This window comes from Petromyzon marinus (genome assembly GCF_048934315.1).
Source record: "Petromyzon marinus isolate PM22_M1 ecotype Great Lakes invasive population chromosome 85 unlocalized genomic scaffold, UKy_Petmar_22M1.pri1.0 chr85_unloc.2, whole genome shotgun sequence".
In the NCBI taxonomy this organism is placed as follows: domain Eukaryota; kingdom Metazoa; phylum Chordata; class Hyperoartia; order Petromyzontiformes; family Petromyzontidae; genus Petromyzon; species Petromyzon marinus.
In genome coordinates, this window is record NW_027422647.1 from 488,561 (window position 1) to 506,713 (window position 18,153).

Here is an 18,153-nt window from a genome sequence, read left to right on the forward strand (position 1 = left end):
TGTGTGTCTGTGTGTATGTGACTGTGTGTGTGTGTCTGTGTGTGTGTGACTGTGTGTGTGTGTGTGTCTATGTGTGTGTGTGACTGTGTGTGTGTGTGTCTGTATGTATGTGACTGTGTCTGTGTATGTGTGTGTGTCTGTGTGTGTGTGTGTATGTGACTGTGTGTGACTGTGACTGTGTGTGTGTGTGTCTGTGTGTGTGTGTGTGTCTGTGTGTGTGTGTGTGTATGTGACTGTATGTGTGTGTGTCTGTGTGTGTGTGTGTATGTGTGTATGTGACTGTATGTGTGTGTGACTGTGTGTGTGTGTGTGTGTCTGTGTGTATGTGTGTGTGTGTGTCTGTGTGTGTGTGTGTCTGTGTGTGTGTATGTAAGTGTGTATGTAAGTGTGTATGTATGTATGTGACTGTGTGTGTGTGTGTCTGTGTGTGTGTCTGTGTGTGTCTGTGACTGTGTGTGTCTGTGTGACTGTGTGTGTGTGTCTGTGTGTCTGTGTGTGTGACTGTATGTGTGTGTGACTGTGTGTGTGTATGTGTGTGTGTGTGTATGTGTCTGTGTGTCTGTGTGTATGTGACTGTGTGTCTGTGTGTGTGACTGTGTGTGTGTGTCTGTGTGTGTGTGTCTGTGACTGTATGTGTGTGTGACTGTGTGTGTCTGTGTGTGTGTATGTGTCTAGTGTGTGTGTGTCTGTATGTGTGTCTGTGTGTCTGTCTGTGTGTCTGTGTGTGTGTGTATGTGACTGTGTGTGACTGTGTGTGTGTGTGTGTGTCTGTGTGTGTGTGTGTATGTGACTGTATGTGTGACTGTATGTGTGTGTGTCTGTGTGTGTGTGTGTGTCTGTGTGTGTCTGTGTGTGTGTGTATGTGTGTGTCTGTGTGTGTGTGTCTGTGACTGTATGTGTGAGTGTATGTGTGTATGTGACTGTGTGTGTGTGTGTGTGTCTGTGTGTGTGTGTGTCTGTGTGTGTGACTGTGTGTCTGTGTGTGTGTATGTGACTGTATGTATGTGTGACTGTATGTGTGTGTGTCTGTGTGTGTGTGTGTGTCTATGTGTGTGTGTGACTGTGTGTGTGTGTGTCTGTATGTATGTGACTGTGTCTGTGTATGTGTGTGTGTATGTGTGTCTGTGTGTGTATGTGACTGTGTCTGTGTGTGTCTGTGTGTGTGTGTGTATGTGTGACTGTGTATGTGTGTCTGTGTGTGTATGTATGTATGTATGTGTCTGTGTGTGTCTAGTGTGTGTGTGTCTGTGTGTGTGTGTGTCTGTGTGTGTGACTGTGTGTGTGTGTATGTGTGTGTCTGTGACTGTGTGTGTGTGTCTGTATGTGTGAGTGTATGTGTGTGTGTGACTGTGTGTGACTGTGTCTGTGTGTGTGTGTGTGTGTCTGTGTGTGACTGTATGTATGTGACTGTGTGTGTCTGTGTAAGTGACTGTGTGTGTGAGTGTTACCTGGCCTCATTGACGAGGTGGGCTTCTCCCGTGCAGGCCACAGCTCCTGACATTGCGGCTGAGCAGTTGAACCCCGGCGCCAGGCCACAAACGTGGAGAAAGTGCGGACGCAGGCGTCCGATGGAGTACTTAGCCACGTCCGTGAAGGCCTGCAGGGAGCACGTGGTGATGGTGGTGGTGGTGATGGTGGTGGTGGTGATGGTGGTGGTGATGGTGGTGATGGTGATGGTAGTCATTGTGGTGGTGGTGATGGTGGTGGTGGTGGTGATGGTGGTGATGGTGGTGGTGGTGATGGTGGTGGTGATGGTGGTGGTGATGGTGGTGGTGGTGATGGTGGTGGTGGTGATGGTGGTGGTGGTGGTGGTGGTGGTGATGGTGGTGGTGGTGATGGTGGTGGTGGTGGTGGTGGTGGTGGTGATGGTGGTGGTGGTGGTGATGGTGGTGGTGGTCATTGTGGTGGTGGTGGTGGTGGTGGTGATGGTGGTGGTGATGGTGGTGGTGGTGATGGTGGTGGTGGTGAAGGTGGTGATGGTGGTGGTGGTGGTGATGGTGGTGGTGATGGTGGTGGTGGTGATGGTGGTGGTGGTGGTGATGGTGGTGATGGTGGTGATGGTGGTGGTGGTGATGGTGGTGGTGGTGATGGTGGTGATGGTGGTGATGATGGTGATGGTGGTAGTGGTGGTGATGGTGGTGGTGGTGATGGTGGTGGTGGTAGTGATGGTAGTGGTGGTGGTGGTGATGGTGGTGGTGGTGGTGGTCATTGTGGTGGTGGTGATGGTGGTGGTGATGGTGGTGGTGGTGGTGATGGTGGTGGTGGTGATGGTGGTGGTGGTGATGGTGGTGGTGGTGATGGTGGTGGTGGTGATGGTGGTGATGGTGGTGGTGATGGTGGTGGTGGTGGTGATGGTGGTGGTGGTGATGGTGGTGGTGATGGTGGTGGTGGTGGTGGTGGTGATGGTGGTGGTGATGGTGGTAGTCATTGTGGTGGTGGTGGTGATGGTGGTAGTGGTGGTGGTGATGGTGGTGGTGGTGATGGTGGTAGTCATTGTGGTGGTGGTGGTGATGGTGGTGGTGATGGTGGTGGTGGTGGTGATGGTGGTGGTCATTGTGGTGGTGGTGGTGATGGTAGTGGTGGTGGTGGTGATGGTGGTAGTGATGGTGGTGGTGGTGCTGGTGGTGGTGGTGATGGTGGTGGTGATGGTGATGGTAGTCATTGTGGTGGTGGTGATGGTGGTGGTGGTGGTGATGGTGGTGGTGATGGTGGTGGTGGTGGTGATGGTGGTGGTGGTGATGGTGGTGGTGGTGATGGTCATTGTGGTGGTGATGGTGGTGGTGATGGTGGTGGTGATGGTGGTGATGGTGATGGTGGTGGTGATGGTGGTGGTGGTGATGGTGGTGGTGGTGGTGATGGTGGTGGTGATGGTGGTGGTGGTGGTGATGGTGGTGGTGATGGTGGTGGTGGTGGTGGTGATGGTGGTGGTGGTGGTCATTGTGGTGGTGGTGGTGGTGGTGATGGTGGTGATGGTGGTGATGGTGGTGGTGGTGATGATGGTGGTGGTGGTGGTGGTAGTCATTGTGGTGGTGGTGGTGATGGTGGTGGTGGTGGTGGTGATGGTCATTGTGGTGGTGGTGGTGGTGATGGTGATGGTGGTGATGGTGGTGGTGATGGTGGTGATGGTGGTGGTGATGGTGGTGGTGATGGTGGTGGTGGTGGTGATGGTGGTGGTGGTGATGATGGTGGTGGTGATGGTGGTGATGGTGGTGGTGGTGGTGGTGATGGTGGTGGTCATTGTGGTGGTGGTGATGGTGGTGGTGGTGGTGGTGATGGTGGTGGTGATGGTGGTGGTGGTGGTGATGGTGGTGGGAGTCATTGTGGTGGTGATGGTGGTGATGGTGGTGGTGGTGGTGGTGATGGTGGTAGTCATTGTGGTGGTTGTGGTGGTGATGGTGGTGGTGATGGTGGTGGTGGTGATGGTGGTAGTCATTGTGGTGGTTGTGGTGGTGATGGTGGTGGTGATGGTGGTCATTGTGGTGGTGGTGGTGGTGATGGTGGTGGTGATGGTGGTGGTGGTGATGGTGGTGGTGGTGGTGGTGAATGTGGTGATGGTGGTGGTGGTGGTGGTGGTGATGGTGGTGGTGGTGGTGATGGTGGTGGTGGTGATGGTGGTGGTGGTGGTGGTGATGGTGGTGGTGGTGGTGGTGGTGATGGTGGTGATGGTGGTGATGGTGGTGGTGATGGTGGTGGTGGTGATGGTGGTGGTGGTGATGGTGGTGGTGATGGTGATGGTGGTGATGGTGGTGGTAGTCATTGTGGTGGTTGTGGTGGTGATGGTGGTGGTGATGGTGATGGTGGTCATTGTGGTGGTGATGGTGGTGGTGATGGTGGTGGTGATGGTGGTGGTGGTGATGGTGGTGGTGGTTGTGGTGAAGGTGGTGATGGTGGTGGTGGTGGTGGTGATGGTGGTGGTGGTGATGGTGGTGATGGTGATGGTGGTCATTGTGGTGGTGGTGGTGGTGGTGATGGTGGTGGTGATGGTGGTGATGGTGGTGGTGATGGTGGTGGTGGTGGTGGTGATGGTGGTGGTGGTGATGGTGGTGGTGGTGGTGGTGGTGATGGTGGTGGTGGTGGTGATGGTGATGGTGGTGGTGATGGTGATGGTGGTGGTGATGGTGGTGGTGGTGGTGATGGTGATGGTGGTGGTGATGGTGATGGTGGTGGTGGTGATGATGGTGATGGTGGTGGTGATGGTGGTGGTGGTGATGATGGTAGCGATGATGGTGATGATGACGGTAGCAACGATGGTGATTGTAGCGACGATGGTAATGATGATGATGATGGTGGTAGCGACGATGGTGATGATGGTGATGATTGTAGCGATGACGGTAGCGATGATGACGATGATGACGATGACGATGATGACGATGATGACGATGCCGATGACGGCGATGTCGCCACTCGCCTGACTCATCGCCGCGCCCAGCAGGAAGGCTCCGAGCGTCTTGTAGAGCGAGGAGACAGCCAAGTTCCGCACGAAGGAGCGTGACGAAGCTCCGTCACTCCGAGACCAGAACCACTCACCCACAGCCATCTGGGCGTGTAGGGGGGGTGTTTGTGAATGGTGTAGTCCAAGTTTGAGAGTGTTTTGTTAATGTAAGGGGGGTGTTTGTGAATGGTATAGTCCAGTTTGAGAGTGTTTTGTCAATGTAAGGGGGTGTTTGTGAATGGTATAGTCCAAGTTTGAGAGTGTTTTGTTAATGTAAGGAGGTGTTTGTGAATGGTATAGTCCAGTTTGAGAGTGTTTTATCAATGTAAGGGGGTGTTTGTGAATGGTATAGTCCAAGTTTGAGAGTGTTTTGTCAATGTAAGGGGGTGTTTGTGAATGGTATAGTCCAAGTGAGAGTGTTTTGTCAATGTAAGGGGGTGTTTGTGAATGGTATAGTCCAAGTTTGAGAGTGTTTTGTTAATGTAAGGGGGTGTTTGTGAATGGTATAGTCCAAGTTTGAGAGTGTTTTGTCAATGTAAGGGGGTGTTTGTGAATGGTGTAGTCCAAGTTTGTGAGTGTTTTGTTAATGTAAGGGGGTGTTTGTGAATGGTATAGTCCAAGTTTGAGAGTGTTTTGTCAATGTAAGGGGGTGTTTGTGAATGGTATAGTCCAAGTTTGAGAGTGTTTTGTTAATGTAAGGGGGTGTTTGTGAATGGTATAGTCCAGTTTGTGAATGTTTTGTTAAAGTAAGGGGGTGTTTGTGAATGGTATAGTCCAGTTTGTGAGTGTTCTATCAATGGGGAGAGGGGGGGGGGTGATTGTGAATGGTATAGCCCACTTTGAGAGTGTTTTATCAATGGGGAGTGTAGGGGGGTGTTTGTGAATGGTATAGCCCAAAGTCACCCCGAGACCAGAACCACTCGCCCAGAGCCATCTGGGAGTGTAGGGGGGGTGTTTGTGAATGGTATAGTCCAAGTTTGTGAGTGTTTTGTTAATGTAAGGGGGTGTTTGTGAATGGTATAGTCCAAGTTTGAGAGTGTTTTGTTGATGTAAGGGGGTGTTTGTGAATGGTATAGTCCAAGTTTGAGAGTGTTTTGTTAATGTAAGGGGGTGTTTGTGAATGGTATAGTCCAAGTTTGAGAGTGTTTTGTCAATGTAAGGGGGTGTTTGTGAATGGTATAGTCCAAGTTTGTAAGTGTTTTGTTAATGTAAGGGGGTGTTTGTGAATGGTATAGTCCAAGTTTGAGAGTGTTTTGTTGATGTAAGGGGGTGTTTGTGAATGGTATAGTCCAAGTTTGAGAGTGTTTTGTCAATGGAGGGGGGTGTTTGTGAATGGTATAGCCCAGTTGTGAGTGTTTTGTTAATGGAGGGGGGTGTTTGTGAATGGTATAGTCCAAGTTTGAGAGTGTTTTGTTAATGTAATGGGGTGTTTGTGAATGGTATAGTCCAAGTTTGAGAGTGTTTTGTTAATGTAAGGGGGTGTTTGTGAATGGTATAGTCCAAGTTTGTGAGTGTTTTGTTAATGTAAGGGGGTGTTTGTGAATGGTATAGTCCAAGTTTGAGAGTGTTTTGTCAATGTAAGGGGGTGTTTGTGAATGGTATAGTCCAAGTTTGTAAGTGTTTTGTTAATGTAAGGGGGTGTTTGTGAATGGTATAGTCCAAGTTTGAGAGTGTTTTGTTGATGTAAGGGGGTGTTTGTGAATGGTATAGTCCAAGTTTGAGAGTGTTTTGTCAATGGAGGGGGGTGTTTGTGAATGGTATAGCCCAGTTGTGAGTGTTTTGTTAATGGAGGGGGGTGTTTGTGAATGGTATAGTCCAAGTTTGAGAGTGTTTTGTTAATGTAATGGGGTGTTTGTGAATGGTATAGTCCAAGTTTGAGAGTGTTTTGTTAATGTAAGGGGGTGTTTGTGAATGGTATAGTCCAAGTTTGTGAGTGTTTTGTTAATGTAAGGGGGTGTTTGTGAATGGTATAGTCCAAGTTTGAGAGTGTTTTGTCAATGGATGGGGGTGTTTGTGAATGGTATAGTCCAAGTTTGTGAGTGTTTTGTTAATGTAAGGGGGTGTTTGTGAATGGTATAGTCCAAGTTTGAGAGTGTTTTGTTAATGTAAGGGGGTGTTTGTGAATGGTATAGTCCAAGTTTGAGAGTGTTTTGTTAATGTAAGGGGGTGTTTGTGAATGGTATAGTCCAGTTTGAGAGTGTTTTGTTAATGTAAGGGGGTGTTTGTGAATGGTATAGTCCAAGTTTGAGAGTGTTTTGTTAAAGTAAGGGGGTGTTAGTGAATGGTATAGTCCAGTTTGTGAGTGTTTTGTCAATGTAAGGGGGTGTTTGTGAATGGTATAGTCCAAGTTTGAGAGTGTTTTGTCAATGTAAGGGGGTGTTTGTGAATGGTATAGTCCAGTTTGAGAGTGTTTTGTCAATGTAAGGGGGTGTTTGTGAATGGTATAGTCCAAGTTTGTGAGTGTTTTGTCAATGTAAGGGGGTGTTTGTGAATGGTATAGTCCAGTTTGTGAGTGTTTTGTTAATGTAAGGGGGTGTTTGTGAATGGTATAGTCCAGTTTGAGAGTGTTTTATCAATGTAAGGGGGTGTTTGTGAATGGTATAGTCCAAGTTTGAGAGTGTTTTGTCAATGGAGGGGGGTGTTTGTGAATGGTATAGTCCAAGTTTGTGAGTGTTTTGTTAATGTAAGGGGGTGTTTGTGAATGGTATAGTCCAGTTTGTGAGTGTTTTGTTAATGTAAGGGGGTGTTTGTGAATGGTATAGTCCAGTTTGAGAGTGTTTTATCAATGTAAGGGGGTGTTTGTGAATGGTATAGTCCAAGTTTGAGAGTGTTTTGTCAATGGAGGGGGGTGTTTGTGAATGGTATAGTCCAAGTTTGTGAGTGTTTTGTTAATGTAAGGGGGTGTTTGTGAATGGTATAGTCCAGTTTGTGAGTGTTCTATCAATGGGGAGAGGGGGGGGGGTGATTGTGAATGGTATAGTCCAGTTTGAGAGTGTTTTGTCAATGGAGGGGGGTGTTTGTGAATGGTATAGCCCACTTTGAGAGTGTTTTATCAATGGAGGGGGGTGTTTGTGAATGGTATAGCCGAGTTTGTGAGTGTTTTATCAATGGGGAGTGTAGGGGGGTGTTTGTGAATGGTATAGCCCAAAGTCACCCCGAGACCAGAACCACTCGCCCAGAGCCATCTGGGCGTGCAGGGGGGGGTGTTTGTGAATGGTATAGTCCAGTTTGAGAGTGTTTTGTTAAAGTAAGGGGGTGTTTGTGAATGGTATAGTCCAAGTTTGAGAGTGTTTTGTTAATGTAAGGGAGTGTTTGTGAATGGTATAGTCCAAGTTTGTGAGTGTTTTGTCAATGTAAGGGGGTGTTTGTGAATGGTATAGTCCAAGTTTGAGAGTGTTTTGTCAATGGAGGGGGGTGTTTGTTAATGGTATAGTCCAAGTTTGTGAGTGTTTTGTTAATGTAAGGAGGTGTTTGTGAATGGTATAGTCCAGTTTGTGAGTGTTTTGTTAATGTAAGGGGGTGTTTGTGAATGGTATAGTCCAGTTTGTGAGTGTTTTGTTAATGTAAAGGGGTGTTTGTGAATGGTATAGTCCAAGTTTGAGAGTGTTTTGTCAATGGAGGGGGGTGTTTGTGAATGGTATAGCCCAAAGTCACCCCGAGACCAGAACCACTCGCCCAGAGCCATCTGGGAGTGTAGGGGGGGTGTTTGTGAATGGTATAGTCCAAGTTTGTGAGTGTTTTGTTAATGTAAGGGGGTGTTTGTGAATGGTATAGTCCAAGTTTGAGAGTGTTTTGTTAATGTAAGGGGGTGTTTGTGAATGGTATAGTCCAAGTTTGAGAGTGTTTTGTTAATGTAAGGGGGTGTTTGTGAATGGTATAGTCCAAGTTTGTGAGTGTTTTGTTAATGTAAGGGGGTGTTTGTGAATGGTATAGTCCAGTTTGTGAGTGTTTTATCAATGTAAGGGGGTGTTTGTGAATGGTATAGTCCAAGTTTGAGAGTGTTTTGTTAATGTAAGGGGGTGTTTGTCAATGGTATAGTCCAAGTTTGTGAGTGTTTTGTCAATGTAAGGGGGTGTTTGTGAATGGTATAGTCCAAGTTTGAGAGTGTTTTGTTAATGGAGGGGGGTGTTTGTGAATGGTATAGTCCAGTTTGTGAGTGTTTTGTTAATGTAAGGGGGTGTTTGTGAATGGTATAGTCCAGTTTGAGAGTGTTTTGTCAATGGGGAGAGGGGAAAGGGGTGTTTGTGAATGGTATAGTCCAAGTTTGAGAGTGGTTTGTTAATGGAGGGGGGTGTTTGTGAATGGTATAGTCCAAGTTTGAGAGTGTTTTGTTAATGTAAGGGGGTGTTTGTGAATGGTATAGTCCAGTTTGTGAGTGTTTTGTTAATGTAAGGGGGTGTTTGTGAATGGTATAGTCCAAGTTTGTGAGTGTTTTGTCAATGGAGGGGGGTGTTTGTGAATGGTATAGCCCAAAGTCACCCCGAGACCAGAACCACTCGCCCAGAGCCATCTGGGAGTGTAGGGGGGGTGTTTGTGAATGGTATAGTCCAAGTTTGTGAGTGTTTTGTTAATGTAAGGGGGTGTTTGTGAATGGTATAGTCCAAGTTTGAGAGTGTTTTGTTAATGTAAGGGGGTGTTTGTGAATGGTATAGTCCAAGTTTGAGAGTGTTTTGTTAATGTAAGGGGGTGTTTGTGAATGGTATAGTCCAAGTTTGTGAGTGTTTTGTTAATGTAAGGGGGTGTTTGTGAATGGTATAGTCCAGTTTGTGAGTGTTTTATCAATGTAAGGGAGTGTTTGTGAATGGTATAGTCCAAGTTTGAGAGTGTTTTGTTAATGTAAGGGGGTGTTTGTGAATGGTATAGTCCAAGTTTGTGAGTGTTTTGTCAATGTAAGGGGGTGTTTGTGAATGGTATAGTCCAAGTTTGAGAGTGTTTTGTTAATGGAGGGGGGTGTTTGTGAATGGTATAGTCCAGTTTGTGAGTGTTTTGTTAATGTAAGGGGGTGTTTGTGAATGGTATAGTCCAGTTTGAGAGTGTTTTGTCAATGGGGAGAGGGGAAAGGGGTGTTTGTGAATGGTATAGTCCAAGTTTGAGAGTGGTTTGTTAATGGAGGGGGGTGTTTGTGAATGGTATAGTCCAAGTTTGAGAGTGTTTTGTTAATGTAAGGGGGTGTTTGTGAATGGTATAGTCCAGTTTGTGAGTGTTTTGTTAATGTAAGGAGGTGTTTGTGAATGGTATAGTCCAGTTTGAGAGTGTTTTGTTAATGTAAGGGGGTGTTTGTGAATGGTATAGTCCAAGTTTGTGAGTGTTTTGTTAATGTAAGGGGGTGTTTGTGAATGGTATAGTCCAAGTTTGTGAGTGTTTTGTCAATGTAAGGGGGTGTTTGTGAATGGTATAGTCCAGTTTGAGAGTGTTTTGTTAATGTAAGGGGGTGTTTGTGAATGGTATAGTCCAAGTTTGAGAGTGTTTTGTCAATGTAAGGGGGTGTTTGTGAATGGTATAGTCCAGTTTGAGAGTGTTCTGTTAATGTAAGGGGGTGTTTGTGAATGGTATAGCCCAGTTGTGAGTGTTTTGTTAATGGAGGGGGGTGTTTGTTAATGGTATAGTCCAAGTTTGTGAGTGTTTTATTAATGGAGGGGGTGTTTGTGAATGGTATAGCCGAGTTTGTGAGTGTTTTATCAATGGGGAGTGTAGGGGGGTGTTTGTGAATGGTATAGCCCAAAGTCACCCCGAGACCAGAACCACTCGCCCAGAGCCATCTGGGCGTGCAGGGGGGGGTGTTTGTGAATGGTATAGTCCAGTTTGAGAGTGTTTTGTTAAAGTAAGGGGGTGTTTGTGAATGGTATAGTCCAAGTTTGAGAGTGTTTTGTTAATGTAAGGGAGTGTTTGTGAATGGTATAGTCCAAGTTTGTGAGTGTTTTGTCAATGTAAGGGGGTGTTTGTGAATGGTATAGTCCAAGTTTGAGAGTGTTTTGTCAATGGAGGGGGGTGTTTGTTAATGGTATAGTCCAAGTTTGTGAGTGTTTTGTTAATGTAAGGAGGTGTTTGTGAATGGTATAGTCCAGTTTGTGAGTGTTTTGTTAATGTAAGGGGGTGTTTGTGAATGGTATAGTCCAGTTTGTGAGTGTTTTGTTAATGTAAGGGGGTGTTTGTGAATGGTATAGTCCAAGTTTGAGAGTGTTTTGTTAATGTAATGGGGTGTTTGTGAATGGTATAGTCCAAGTTTGAGAGTGTTTTGTCAATGGAGGGGGGTGTTTGTGAATGGTATAGCCCAAAGTCACCCCGAGACCTGAACCACTCGCCCAGAGCCATCTGGGAGTGTAGGGGGGGTGTTTGTGAATGGTATAGTCCAAGTTTGTGAGTGTTTTGTTAATGTAAGGGGGTGTTTGTGAATGGTATAGTCCAAGTTTGAGAGTGTTTTGTTAATGTAAGGGGGTGTTTGTGAATGGTATAGTCCAAGTTTGAGAGTGTTTTGTTAATGTAAGGGGGTGTTTGTGAATGGTATAGTCCAAGTTTGTGAGTGTTTTGTTAATGTAAGGGGGTGTTTGTGAATGGTATAGTCCAGTTTGTGAGTGTTTTATCAATGTAAGGGGGTGTTTGTGAATGGTATAGTCCAAGTTTGAGAGTGTTTTGTTAATGTAAGGGGGTGTTTGTGAATGGTATAGTCCAAGTTTGTGAGTGTTTTGTCAATGTAAGGGGGTGTTTGTGAATGGTATAGTCCAAGTTTGAGAGTGTTTTGTTAATGGAGGGGGGTGTTTGTGAATGGTATAGTCCAGTTTGTGAGTGTTTTGTTAATGTAAGGGGGTGTTTGTGAATGGTATAGTCCAGTTTGAGAGTGTTTTGTCAATGGGGAGAGGGGAAAGGGGTGTTTGTGAATGGTATAGTCCAAGTTTGAGAGTGGTTTGTTAATGGAGGGGGGTGTTTGTGAATGGTATAGTCCAAGTTTGAGAGTGTTTTGTTAATGTAAGGGGGTGTTTGTGAATGGTATAGTCCAGTTTGTGAGTGTTTTGTTAATGTAAGGAGGTGTTTGTGAATGGTATAGTCCAGTTTGAGAGTGTTTTGTTAATGTAAGGGGGTGTTTGTGAATGGTATAGTCCAAGTTTGTGAGTGTTTTGTTAATGTAAGGGGGTGTTTGTGAATGGTATAGTCCAAGTTTGTGAGTGTTTTGTCAATGTAAGGGGGTGTTTGTGAATGGTATAGTCCAGTTTGAGAGTGTTTTGTTAATGTAAGGGGGTGTTTGTGAATGGTATAGTCCAAGTTTGAGAGTGTTTTGTCAATGTAAGGGGGTGTTTGTGAATGGTATAGTCCAGTTTGAGAGTGTTCTGTTAATGTAAGGGGGTGTTTGTGAATGGTATAGCCCAGTTGTGAGTGTTTTGTTAATGGAGGGGGGTGTTTGTTAATGGTATAGTCCAAGTTTGTGAGTGTTTTATTAATGGAGGGGGTGTTTGTGAATGGTATAGTCCAGTTTGTGAGTGTTTTGTTAATGTAAGGGGGTGTTTGTGAATGGTATAGTCCAAGTTTGAGAGTGTTTTATCAATGGAGGGGGGTGTTTGTGAATGGTATAGTCCAATTTGAGAGTGTTTTGTCAATGTAAGGGGGTGTTTGTGCATGGTATAGTCCAAGTTTGAGAGTGTTTTATTAATGGAGGGGGGTGTTTGTGAATGGTATAGTCCAAGTTTGTGAGTGTTTTGTTAATGTAAGGGGGTGTTTGTGAATGGTATAGTCCAGTTTGAGAGTGTTTTGTTAATGTAAGGGGGTGTTTGTGAATGGTATAGTCCAAGTTTGTGAGTGTTTTGTTAATGTAAGGGGGTGTTTGTGAATGGTATAGTCCAGTTTGTGAGTGTTTTGTTAATGTAAGGGGGTGTTTGTGATTGGTATAGTCCAGTTTGTGAGTGTTTTGTTAATGTAAGGGGGTGTTTGTGAATGGTATAGTCCAGTTTGTGAGTGTTTTATCAATGGAGGGGGGTGTTTGTGAATGGTATAGTCCAGTTTGTGAGTGTTTTGTCAATGGAGGGGGGTGTTTGTGAATGGTATAGTCGAAGTTTGTGAGTGTTTTATCAATGGGGAGTGGGGAAGGGAGGTGTTTGTGAATGGTATAGCCCAGTTTGTGAGTGTTTTGTCAATGGATGGGGGTGTTTGTGAACGGTATAGTCCAGTTTGTGAGTGTTTTATCAATGGAGGGGGGTGTTTGTGAATGGTCTAGTCCAAGTTTGTGAGTGTTTTGTCAATGGAGGGGGGTGTTTGTGATTGGTATAGTCCAAGTTTGAGAGTGTTTTGTCAATGGATGGGGGTGTTTGTGAATGGTACAGTCCAAGTTTGAGAGTGTTTTGTCAATGGAGCGGGGTGTTTGTGAATGGTATAGTCCAAGTTTGTGAGTGTTTTGTTAATGTAAGGGGGTGTTTGTGAATGGTATAGTCCAAGTTTGAGAGTGTTTTGTCAATGGATGGGGGTGTTTGTGAATGGTATAGTCCAAGCTTGTGAGTGTTTTGTTAATGTAAGGGGGTTGTTTGTGAATGGTATAGTCCAAGTTTGTGAGTGTTTTGTTAATGTAAGGGGGTGTTTGTGAATGGTATAGTCCAAGTTTGTGAGTGTTTTGTCAATGTAAGGGGGTGTTTGTGAATGGTATAGTCCAGTTTGTGAGTGTTTTGTCAATGGAGGGGGGTGTTTGTTAATGGTATAGTCCAAGCTTGAGAGTGTTTTGTCAATGTAAGGGTGGTGTTTGTGAATGGTATAGTCCAAGTTTGTGAGTGTTTTGTTAATGCAAGGGGGTGTTTGTGAATGGTATAGTCCAAGTTTGAGAGTGTTTTGTTAATGTAAGGGGGTGTTTGTGAATGGTATAGTCCAGTTTGAGAGTGTTTTGTTAATGGATGGGGGTGTTTGTGAATGGTATAGTCCAAGTTTGTGAGTGTTTTATCAATGGGGAGTGTAGGGGGGTGTTTGTTAATGGTATAGCCCAAAGTCACTCCGAGACCAGAACCACTCGCCCAGAGCCATCAGGGAGTGTGGGGGGGGGGGGTGTTTGTGAATGGTATAGTCCAGTTTGTGAGTGTTTTGTTAATGGATGGGGGTGTTTGTGAATGGTATAGTCCAAGTTTGAGAGTGTTTTGTCAATGGATGGGGGTGTTTGTGAATGGTATAGTCCAAGCTTGTGAGTGTTTTGTTAATGTAAGGGGGTTGTTTGTGAATGGTATAGTCCAAGTTTGTGAGTGTTTTGTTAATGTAAGGGGGTGTTTGTGAATGGTATAGTCCAAGTTTGTGAGTGTTTTGTCAATGTAAGGGGGTGTTTGTGAATGGTATAGTCCAGTTTGTGAGTGTTTTGTCAATGGAGGGGGGTGTTTGTTAATGGTATAGTCCAAGCTTGAGAGTGTTTTGTCAATGTAAGGGTGGTGTTTGTGAATGGTATAGTCCAAGTTTGTGAGTGTTTTGTTAATGCAAGGGGGTGTTTGTGAATGGTATAGTCCAAGTTTGAGAGTGTTTTGTTAATGTAAGGGGGTGTTTGTGAATGGTATAGTCCAGTTTGAGAGTGTTTTGTTAATGGATGGGGGTGTTTGTGAATGGTATAGTCCAAGTTTGTGAGTGTTTTATCAATGGGGAGTGTAGGGGGGTGTTTGTTAATGGTATAGCCCAAAGTCACTCCGAGACCAGAACCACTCGCCCAGAGCCATCAGGGAGTGTGGGGGGGGGGGTGTTTGTGAATGGTATAGTCCAGTTTGTGAGTGTTTTGTTAATGGATGGGGGTGTTTGTGAATGGTATAGTCCAAGTTTGTGAGTGTTTTGTGAATGGAGGGGGGTGTTTGTGAATGGTATAGTCCAGTTTGTGAGTGTTTTGTCAATGGAGGGGGGTGTTTGTGAATGGTATAGCCCACTTTGAGAGTGTTTTGTCAATGGAGGGGGGTGTTTGTGAATGGTATAGTCCAGTTTGTGAGTGTTTTATTAATGGATGGGGGTGTTTGTGAATGGTATAGTCCAAGTTTGAGAGTGTTTTATCAATGGGGAGAGGGGAAGGGGGTGTTTGTGAATGGTATAGTCCAAGTTTGTGAGTGTTTTGTTAATGGAGGGGGGTGTTTGTGAATGGTATAGTCCAAGTTTGAGAGTGTTTTGTCAATGGATGGGGGTGTTTGTGAATGGTATAGTCCAAGCTTGTGAGTGTTTTGTTAATGTAAGGGGGGTGTTTGTGAATGGTATAGTCCAAGCTTGTGAGTGTTTTGTTAATGTAAGGGGGGTGTTTGTGAATGGTATAGTCCAAGTTTGTGAGTGTTTTGTTAATGTAAGGGGGTTGTTTGTGAATGGTATAGTCCAAGTTTGAGAGTGTTTTGTTAATGTAAGGGGGTGTTTGTGAATGGTATAGTCCAAGTTTGTGAGTGTTTTGTTAATGTAAGGGGGTGTTTGTGAATGGTATAGTCCAAGTTTGTGAGTGTTTTGTTAATGTAAGGGGGTGTTTGTGAATGGTATAGTCCAGTTAGTGAGTGTTTTGTTAATGTAAGGGGGTGTTTGTGAACGGTATAGTCCAGTTTGTGAGTGTTTTGTTAATGTAAGGGGGTGTTTGTTAATGGTATAGTCCAGTTTGAGAGTGTTTTATTAATGGATGGGGGTGTTTGTGAATGGTATAGCCCAAAGTCACCCCGAGACCAGAACCATTCGCCCAGAGCCATCTGGGAGTGTAGGGGGGGGGTGTTTGTGAATGGTATAGTCCAAGTTTGAGAGTGTTTTGTCAATGTAAGGGGGTGTTTGTGAATGGTATAGTCCAGTTTGAGAGTGTTCTGTTAATGTAAGGGGGTGTTTGTGAATGGTATAGCCCAGTTGTGAGTGTTTTGTTAATGGAGGGGGGTGTTTGTTAATGGTATAGTCCAAGTTTGTGAGTGTTTTATTAATGGAGGGGGTGTTTGTGAATGGTATAGTCCAGTTTGTGAGTGTTTTGTTAATGTAAGGGGGTGTTTGTGAATGGTATAGTCCAAGTTTGAGAGTGTTTTATCAATGGAGGGGGGTGTTTGTGAATGGTATAGTCCAATTTGAGAGTGTTTTGTCAACGTAAGGGGGTGTTTGTGCATGGTATAGTCCAAGTTTGAGAGTGTTTTATTAATGGAGGGGGGTGTTTGTGAATGGTATAGTCCAAGTTTGTGAGTGTTTTGTTAATGTAAGGGGGTGTTTGTGAATGGTATAGTCCAGTTTGAGAGTGTTTTGTTAATGTAAGGGGGTGTTTGTGAATGGTATAGTCCAAGTTTGTGAGTGTTTTGTTAATGTAAGGGGGTGTTTGTGAATGGTATAGTCCAGTTTGTGAGTGTTTTGTTAATGTAAGGGGGTGTTTGTGATTGGTATAGTCCAGTTTGTGAGTGTTTTGTTAATGTAAGGGGGTGTTTGTGAATGGTATAGTCCAGTTTGTGAGTGTTTTATCAATGGAGGGGGGTGTTTGTGAATGGTATAGTCCAGTTTGTGAGTGTTTTGTCAATGGAGGGGGGTGTTTGTGAATGGTATAGTCGAAGTTTGTGAGTGTTTTATCAATGGGGAGTGGGGAAGGGAGGTGTTTGTGAATGGTATAGCCCAGTTTGTGAGTGTTTTGTCAATGGATGGGGGTGTTTGTGAACGGTATAGTCCAGTTTGTGAGTGTTTTATCAATGGAGGGGGGTGTTTGTGAATGGTCTAGTCCAAGTTTGTGAGTGTTTTGTCAATGGAGGGGGGTGTTTGTGATTGGTATAGTCCAAGTTTGAGAGTGTTTTGTCAATGGATGGGGGTGTTTGTGAATGGTACAGTCCAAGTTTGAGAGTGTTTTGTCAATGGAGCGGGGTGTTTGTGAATGGTATAGTCCAAGTTTGTGAGTGTTTTGTTAATGTAAGGGGGTGTTTGTGAATGGTATAGTCCAAGTTTGAGAGTGTTTTGTCAATGGATGGGGGTGTTTGTGAATGGTATAGTCCAAGCTTGTGAGTGTTTTGTTAATGTAAGGGGGGTGTTTGTGAATGGTATAGTCCAAGTTTGTGAGTGTTTTGTTAATGTAAGGGGGTTGTTTGTGAATGGTATAGTCCAAGTTTGTGAGTGTTTTGTTAATGTAAGGGGGTGTTTGTGAATGGTATAGTCCAAGTTTGTGAGTGTTTTGTCAATGTAAGGGGGTGTTTGTGAATGGTATAGTCCAGTTTGTGAGTGTTTTGTCAATGTAGGGGGGTGTTTGTTAATGGTATAGTCCAAGCTTGAGAGTGTTTTGTCAATGTAAGGGTGGTGTTTGTGAATGGTATAGTCCAAGTTTGTGAGTGTTTTGTTAATGCAAGGGGGTGTTTGTGAATGGTATAGTCCAAGTTTGAGAGTGTTTTGTTAATGTAAGGGGGTGTTTGTGAATGGTATAGTCCGGTTTGAGAGTGTTTTGTTAATGGATGGGGGTGTTTGTGAATGGTATAGTCCAAGTTTGTGAGTGTTTTATCAATGGGGAGTGTAGGGGGGTGTTTGTTAATGGTATAGCCCAAAGTCACTCCGAGACCAGAACCACCCGCCCAGAGCCATCAGGGAGTGTGGGGGGGGGGGTGTTTGTGAATGGTATAGTCCAGTTTGTGAGTGTTTTGTTAATGGATGGGGGTGTTTGTGAATGGTATAGTCCAAGTTTGTGAGTGTTTTGTCAATGGAGGGGGGTGTTTGTGAATGGTATAGTCCAGTTTGTGAGTGTTTTGTCAATGGAGGGGGGTGTTTGTGAATGGTATAGCCCACTTTGAGAGTGTTTTGTCAATGGAGGGGGGTGTTTGTGAATGGTATAGTCCAGTTTGTGAGTGTTTTATTAATGGATGGGGGTGTTTGTGAATGGTATAGTCCAAGTTTGAGAGTGTTTTGTCAATGGATGGGGGTGTTTGTGAATGGTACAGTCCAAGTTTGAGAGTGTTTTGTCAATGGAGCGGGGTGTTTGTGAATGGTATAGTCCAAGTTTGTGAGTGTTTTGTTAATGTAAGGGGGTGTTTGTGAATGGTATAGTCCAAGTTTGAGAGTGTTTTGTCAATGGATGGGGGTGTTTGTGAATGGTATAGTCCAAGCTTGTGAGTGTTTTGTTAATGTAAGGGGGGTGTTTGTGAATGGTATAGTCCAAGTTTGTGAGTGTTTTGTTAATGTAAGGGGGTTGTTTGTGAATGGTATAGTCCAAGTTTGTGAGTGTTTTGTTAATGTAAGGGGGTGTTTGTGAATGGTATAGTCCAAGTTTGTGAGTGTTTTGTCAATGTAAGGGGGTGTTTGTGAATGGTATAGTCCAGTTTGTGAGTGTTTTGTCAATGGAGGGGGGTGTTTGTTAATGGTATAGTCCAAGCTTGAGAGTGTTTTGTCAATGTAAGGGTGGTGTTTGTGAATGGTATAGTCCAAGTTTGTGAGTGTTTTGTTAATGCAAGGGGGTGTTTGTGAATGGTATAGTCCAAGTTTGAGAGTGTTTTGTTAATGTAAGGGGGTGTTTGTGAATGGTATAGTCCAGTTTGAGAGTGTTTTGTTAATGGATGGGGGTGTTTGTGAATGGTATAGTCCAAGTTTGTGAGTGTTTTATCAATGGGGAGTGTAGGGGGGTGTTTGTTAATGGTATAGCCCAAAGTCACTCCGAGACCAGAACCACCCGCCCAGAGCCATCAGGGAGTGTGGGGGGGGGGGGGGGGGGGGTGTTTGTGAATGGTATAGTCCAGTTTGTGAGTGTTTTGTTAATGGATGGGGGTGTTTGTGAATGGTATAGTCCAAGTTTGTGAGTGTTTTGTCAATGGAGGGGGGTGTTTGTG

The 18,153-nt window shown here is 44.6% G+C and overlaps 1 protein-coding gene across 1 annotated transcript in view; it reads right to left on the reverse strand.

The window, feature by feature from the left end:
* Window positions 1-18,153, reverse strand: part of LOC116937904 (phospholipid phosphatase 3-like) — a 50,734-nt gene that overhangs the window by 16,773 nt on the left and 15,808 nt on the right. Inside the window, exons 3-4 of the mRNA XM_076059267.1 lie at window positions 4,409-4,537; window positions 1,449-1,597 (exon numbers count right to left, since the gene is read on the reverse strand). Of these exons, the coding sequence (XP_075915382.1) occupies window positions 1,449-1,597; window positions 4,409-4,537 (278 nt within the window). The remainder of the gene's footprint in view (window positions 1-1,448; window positions 1,598-4,408; window positions 4,538-18,153) is intronic.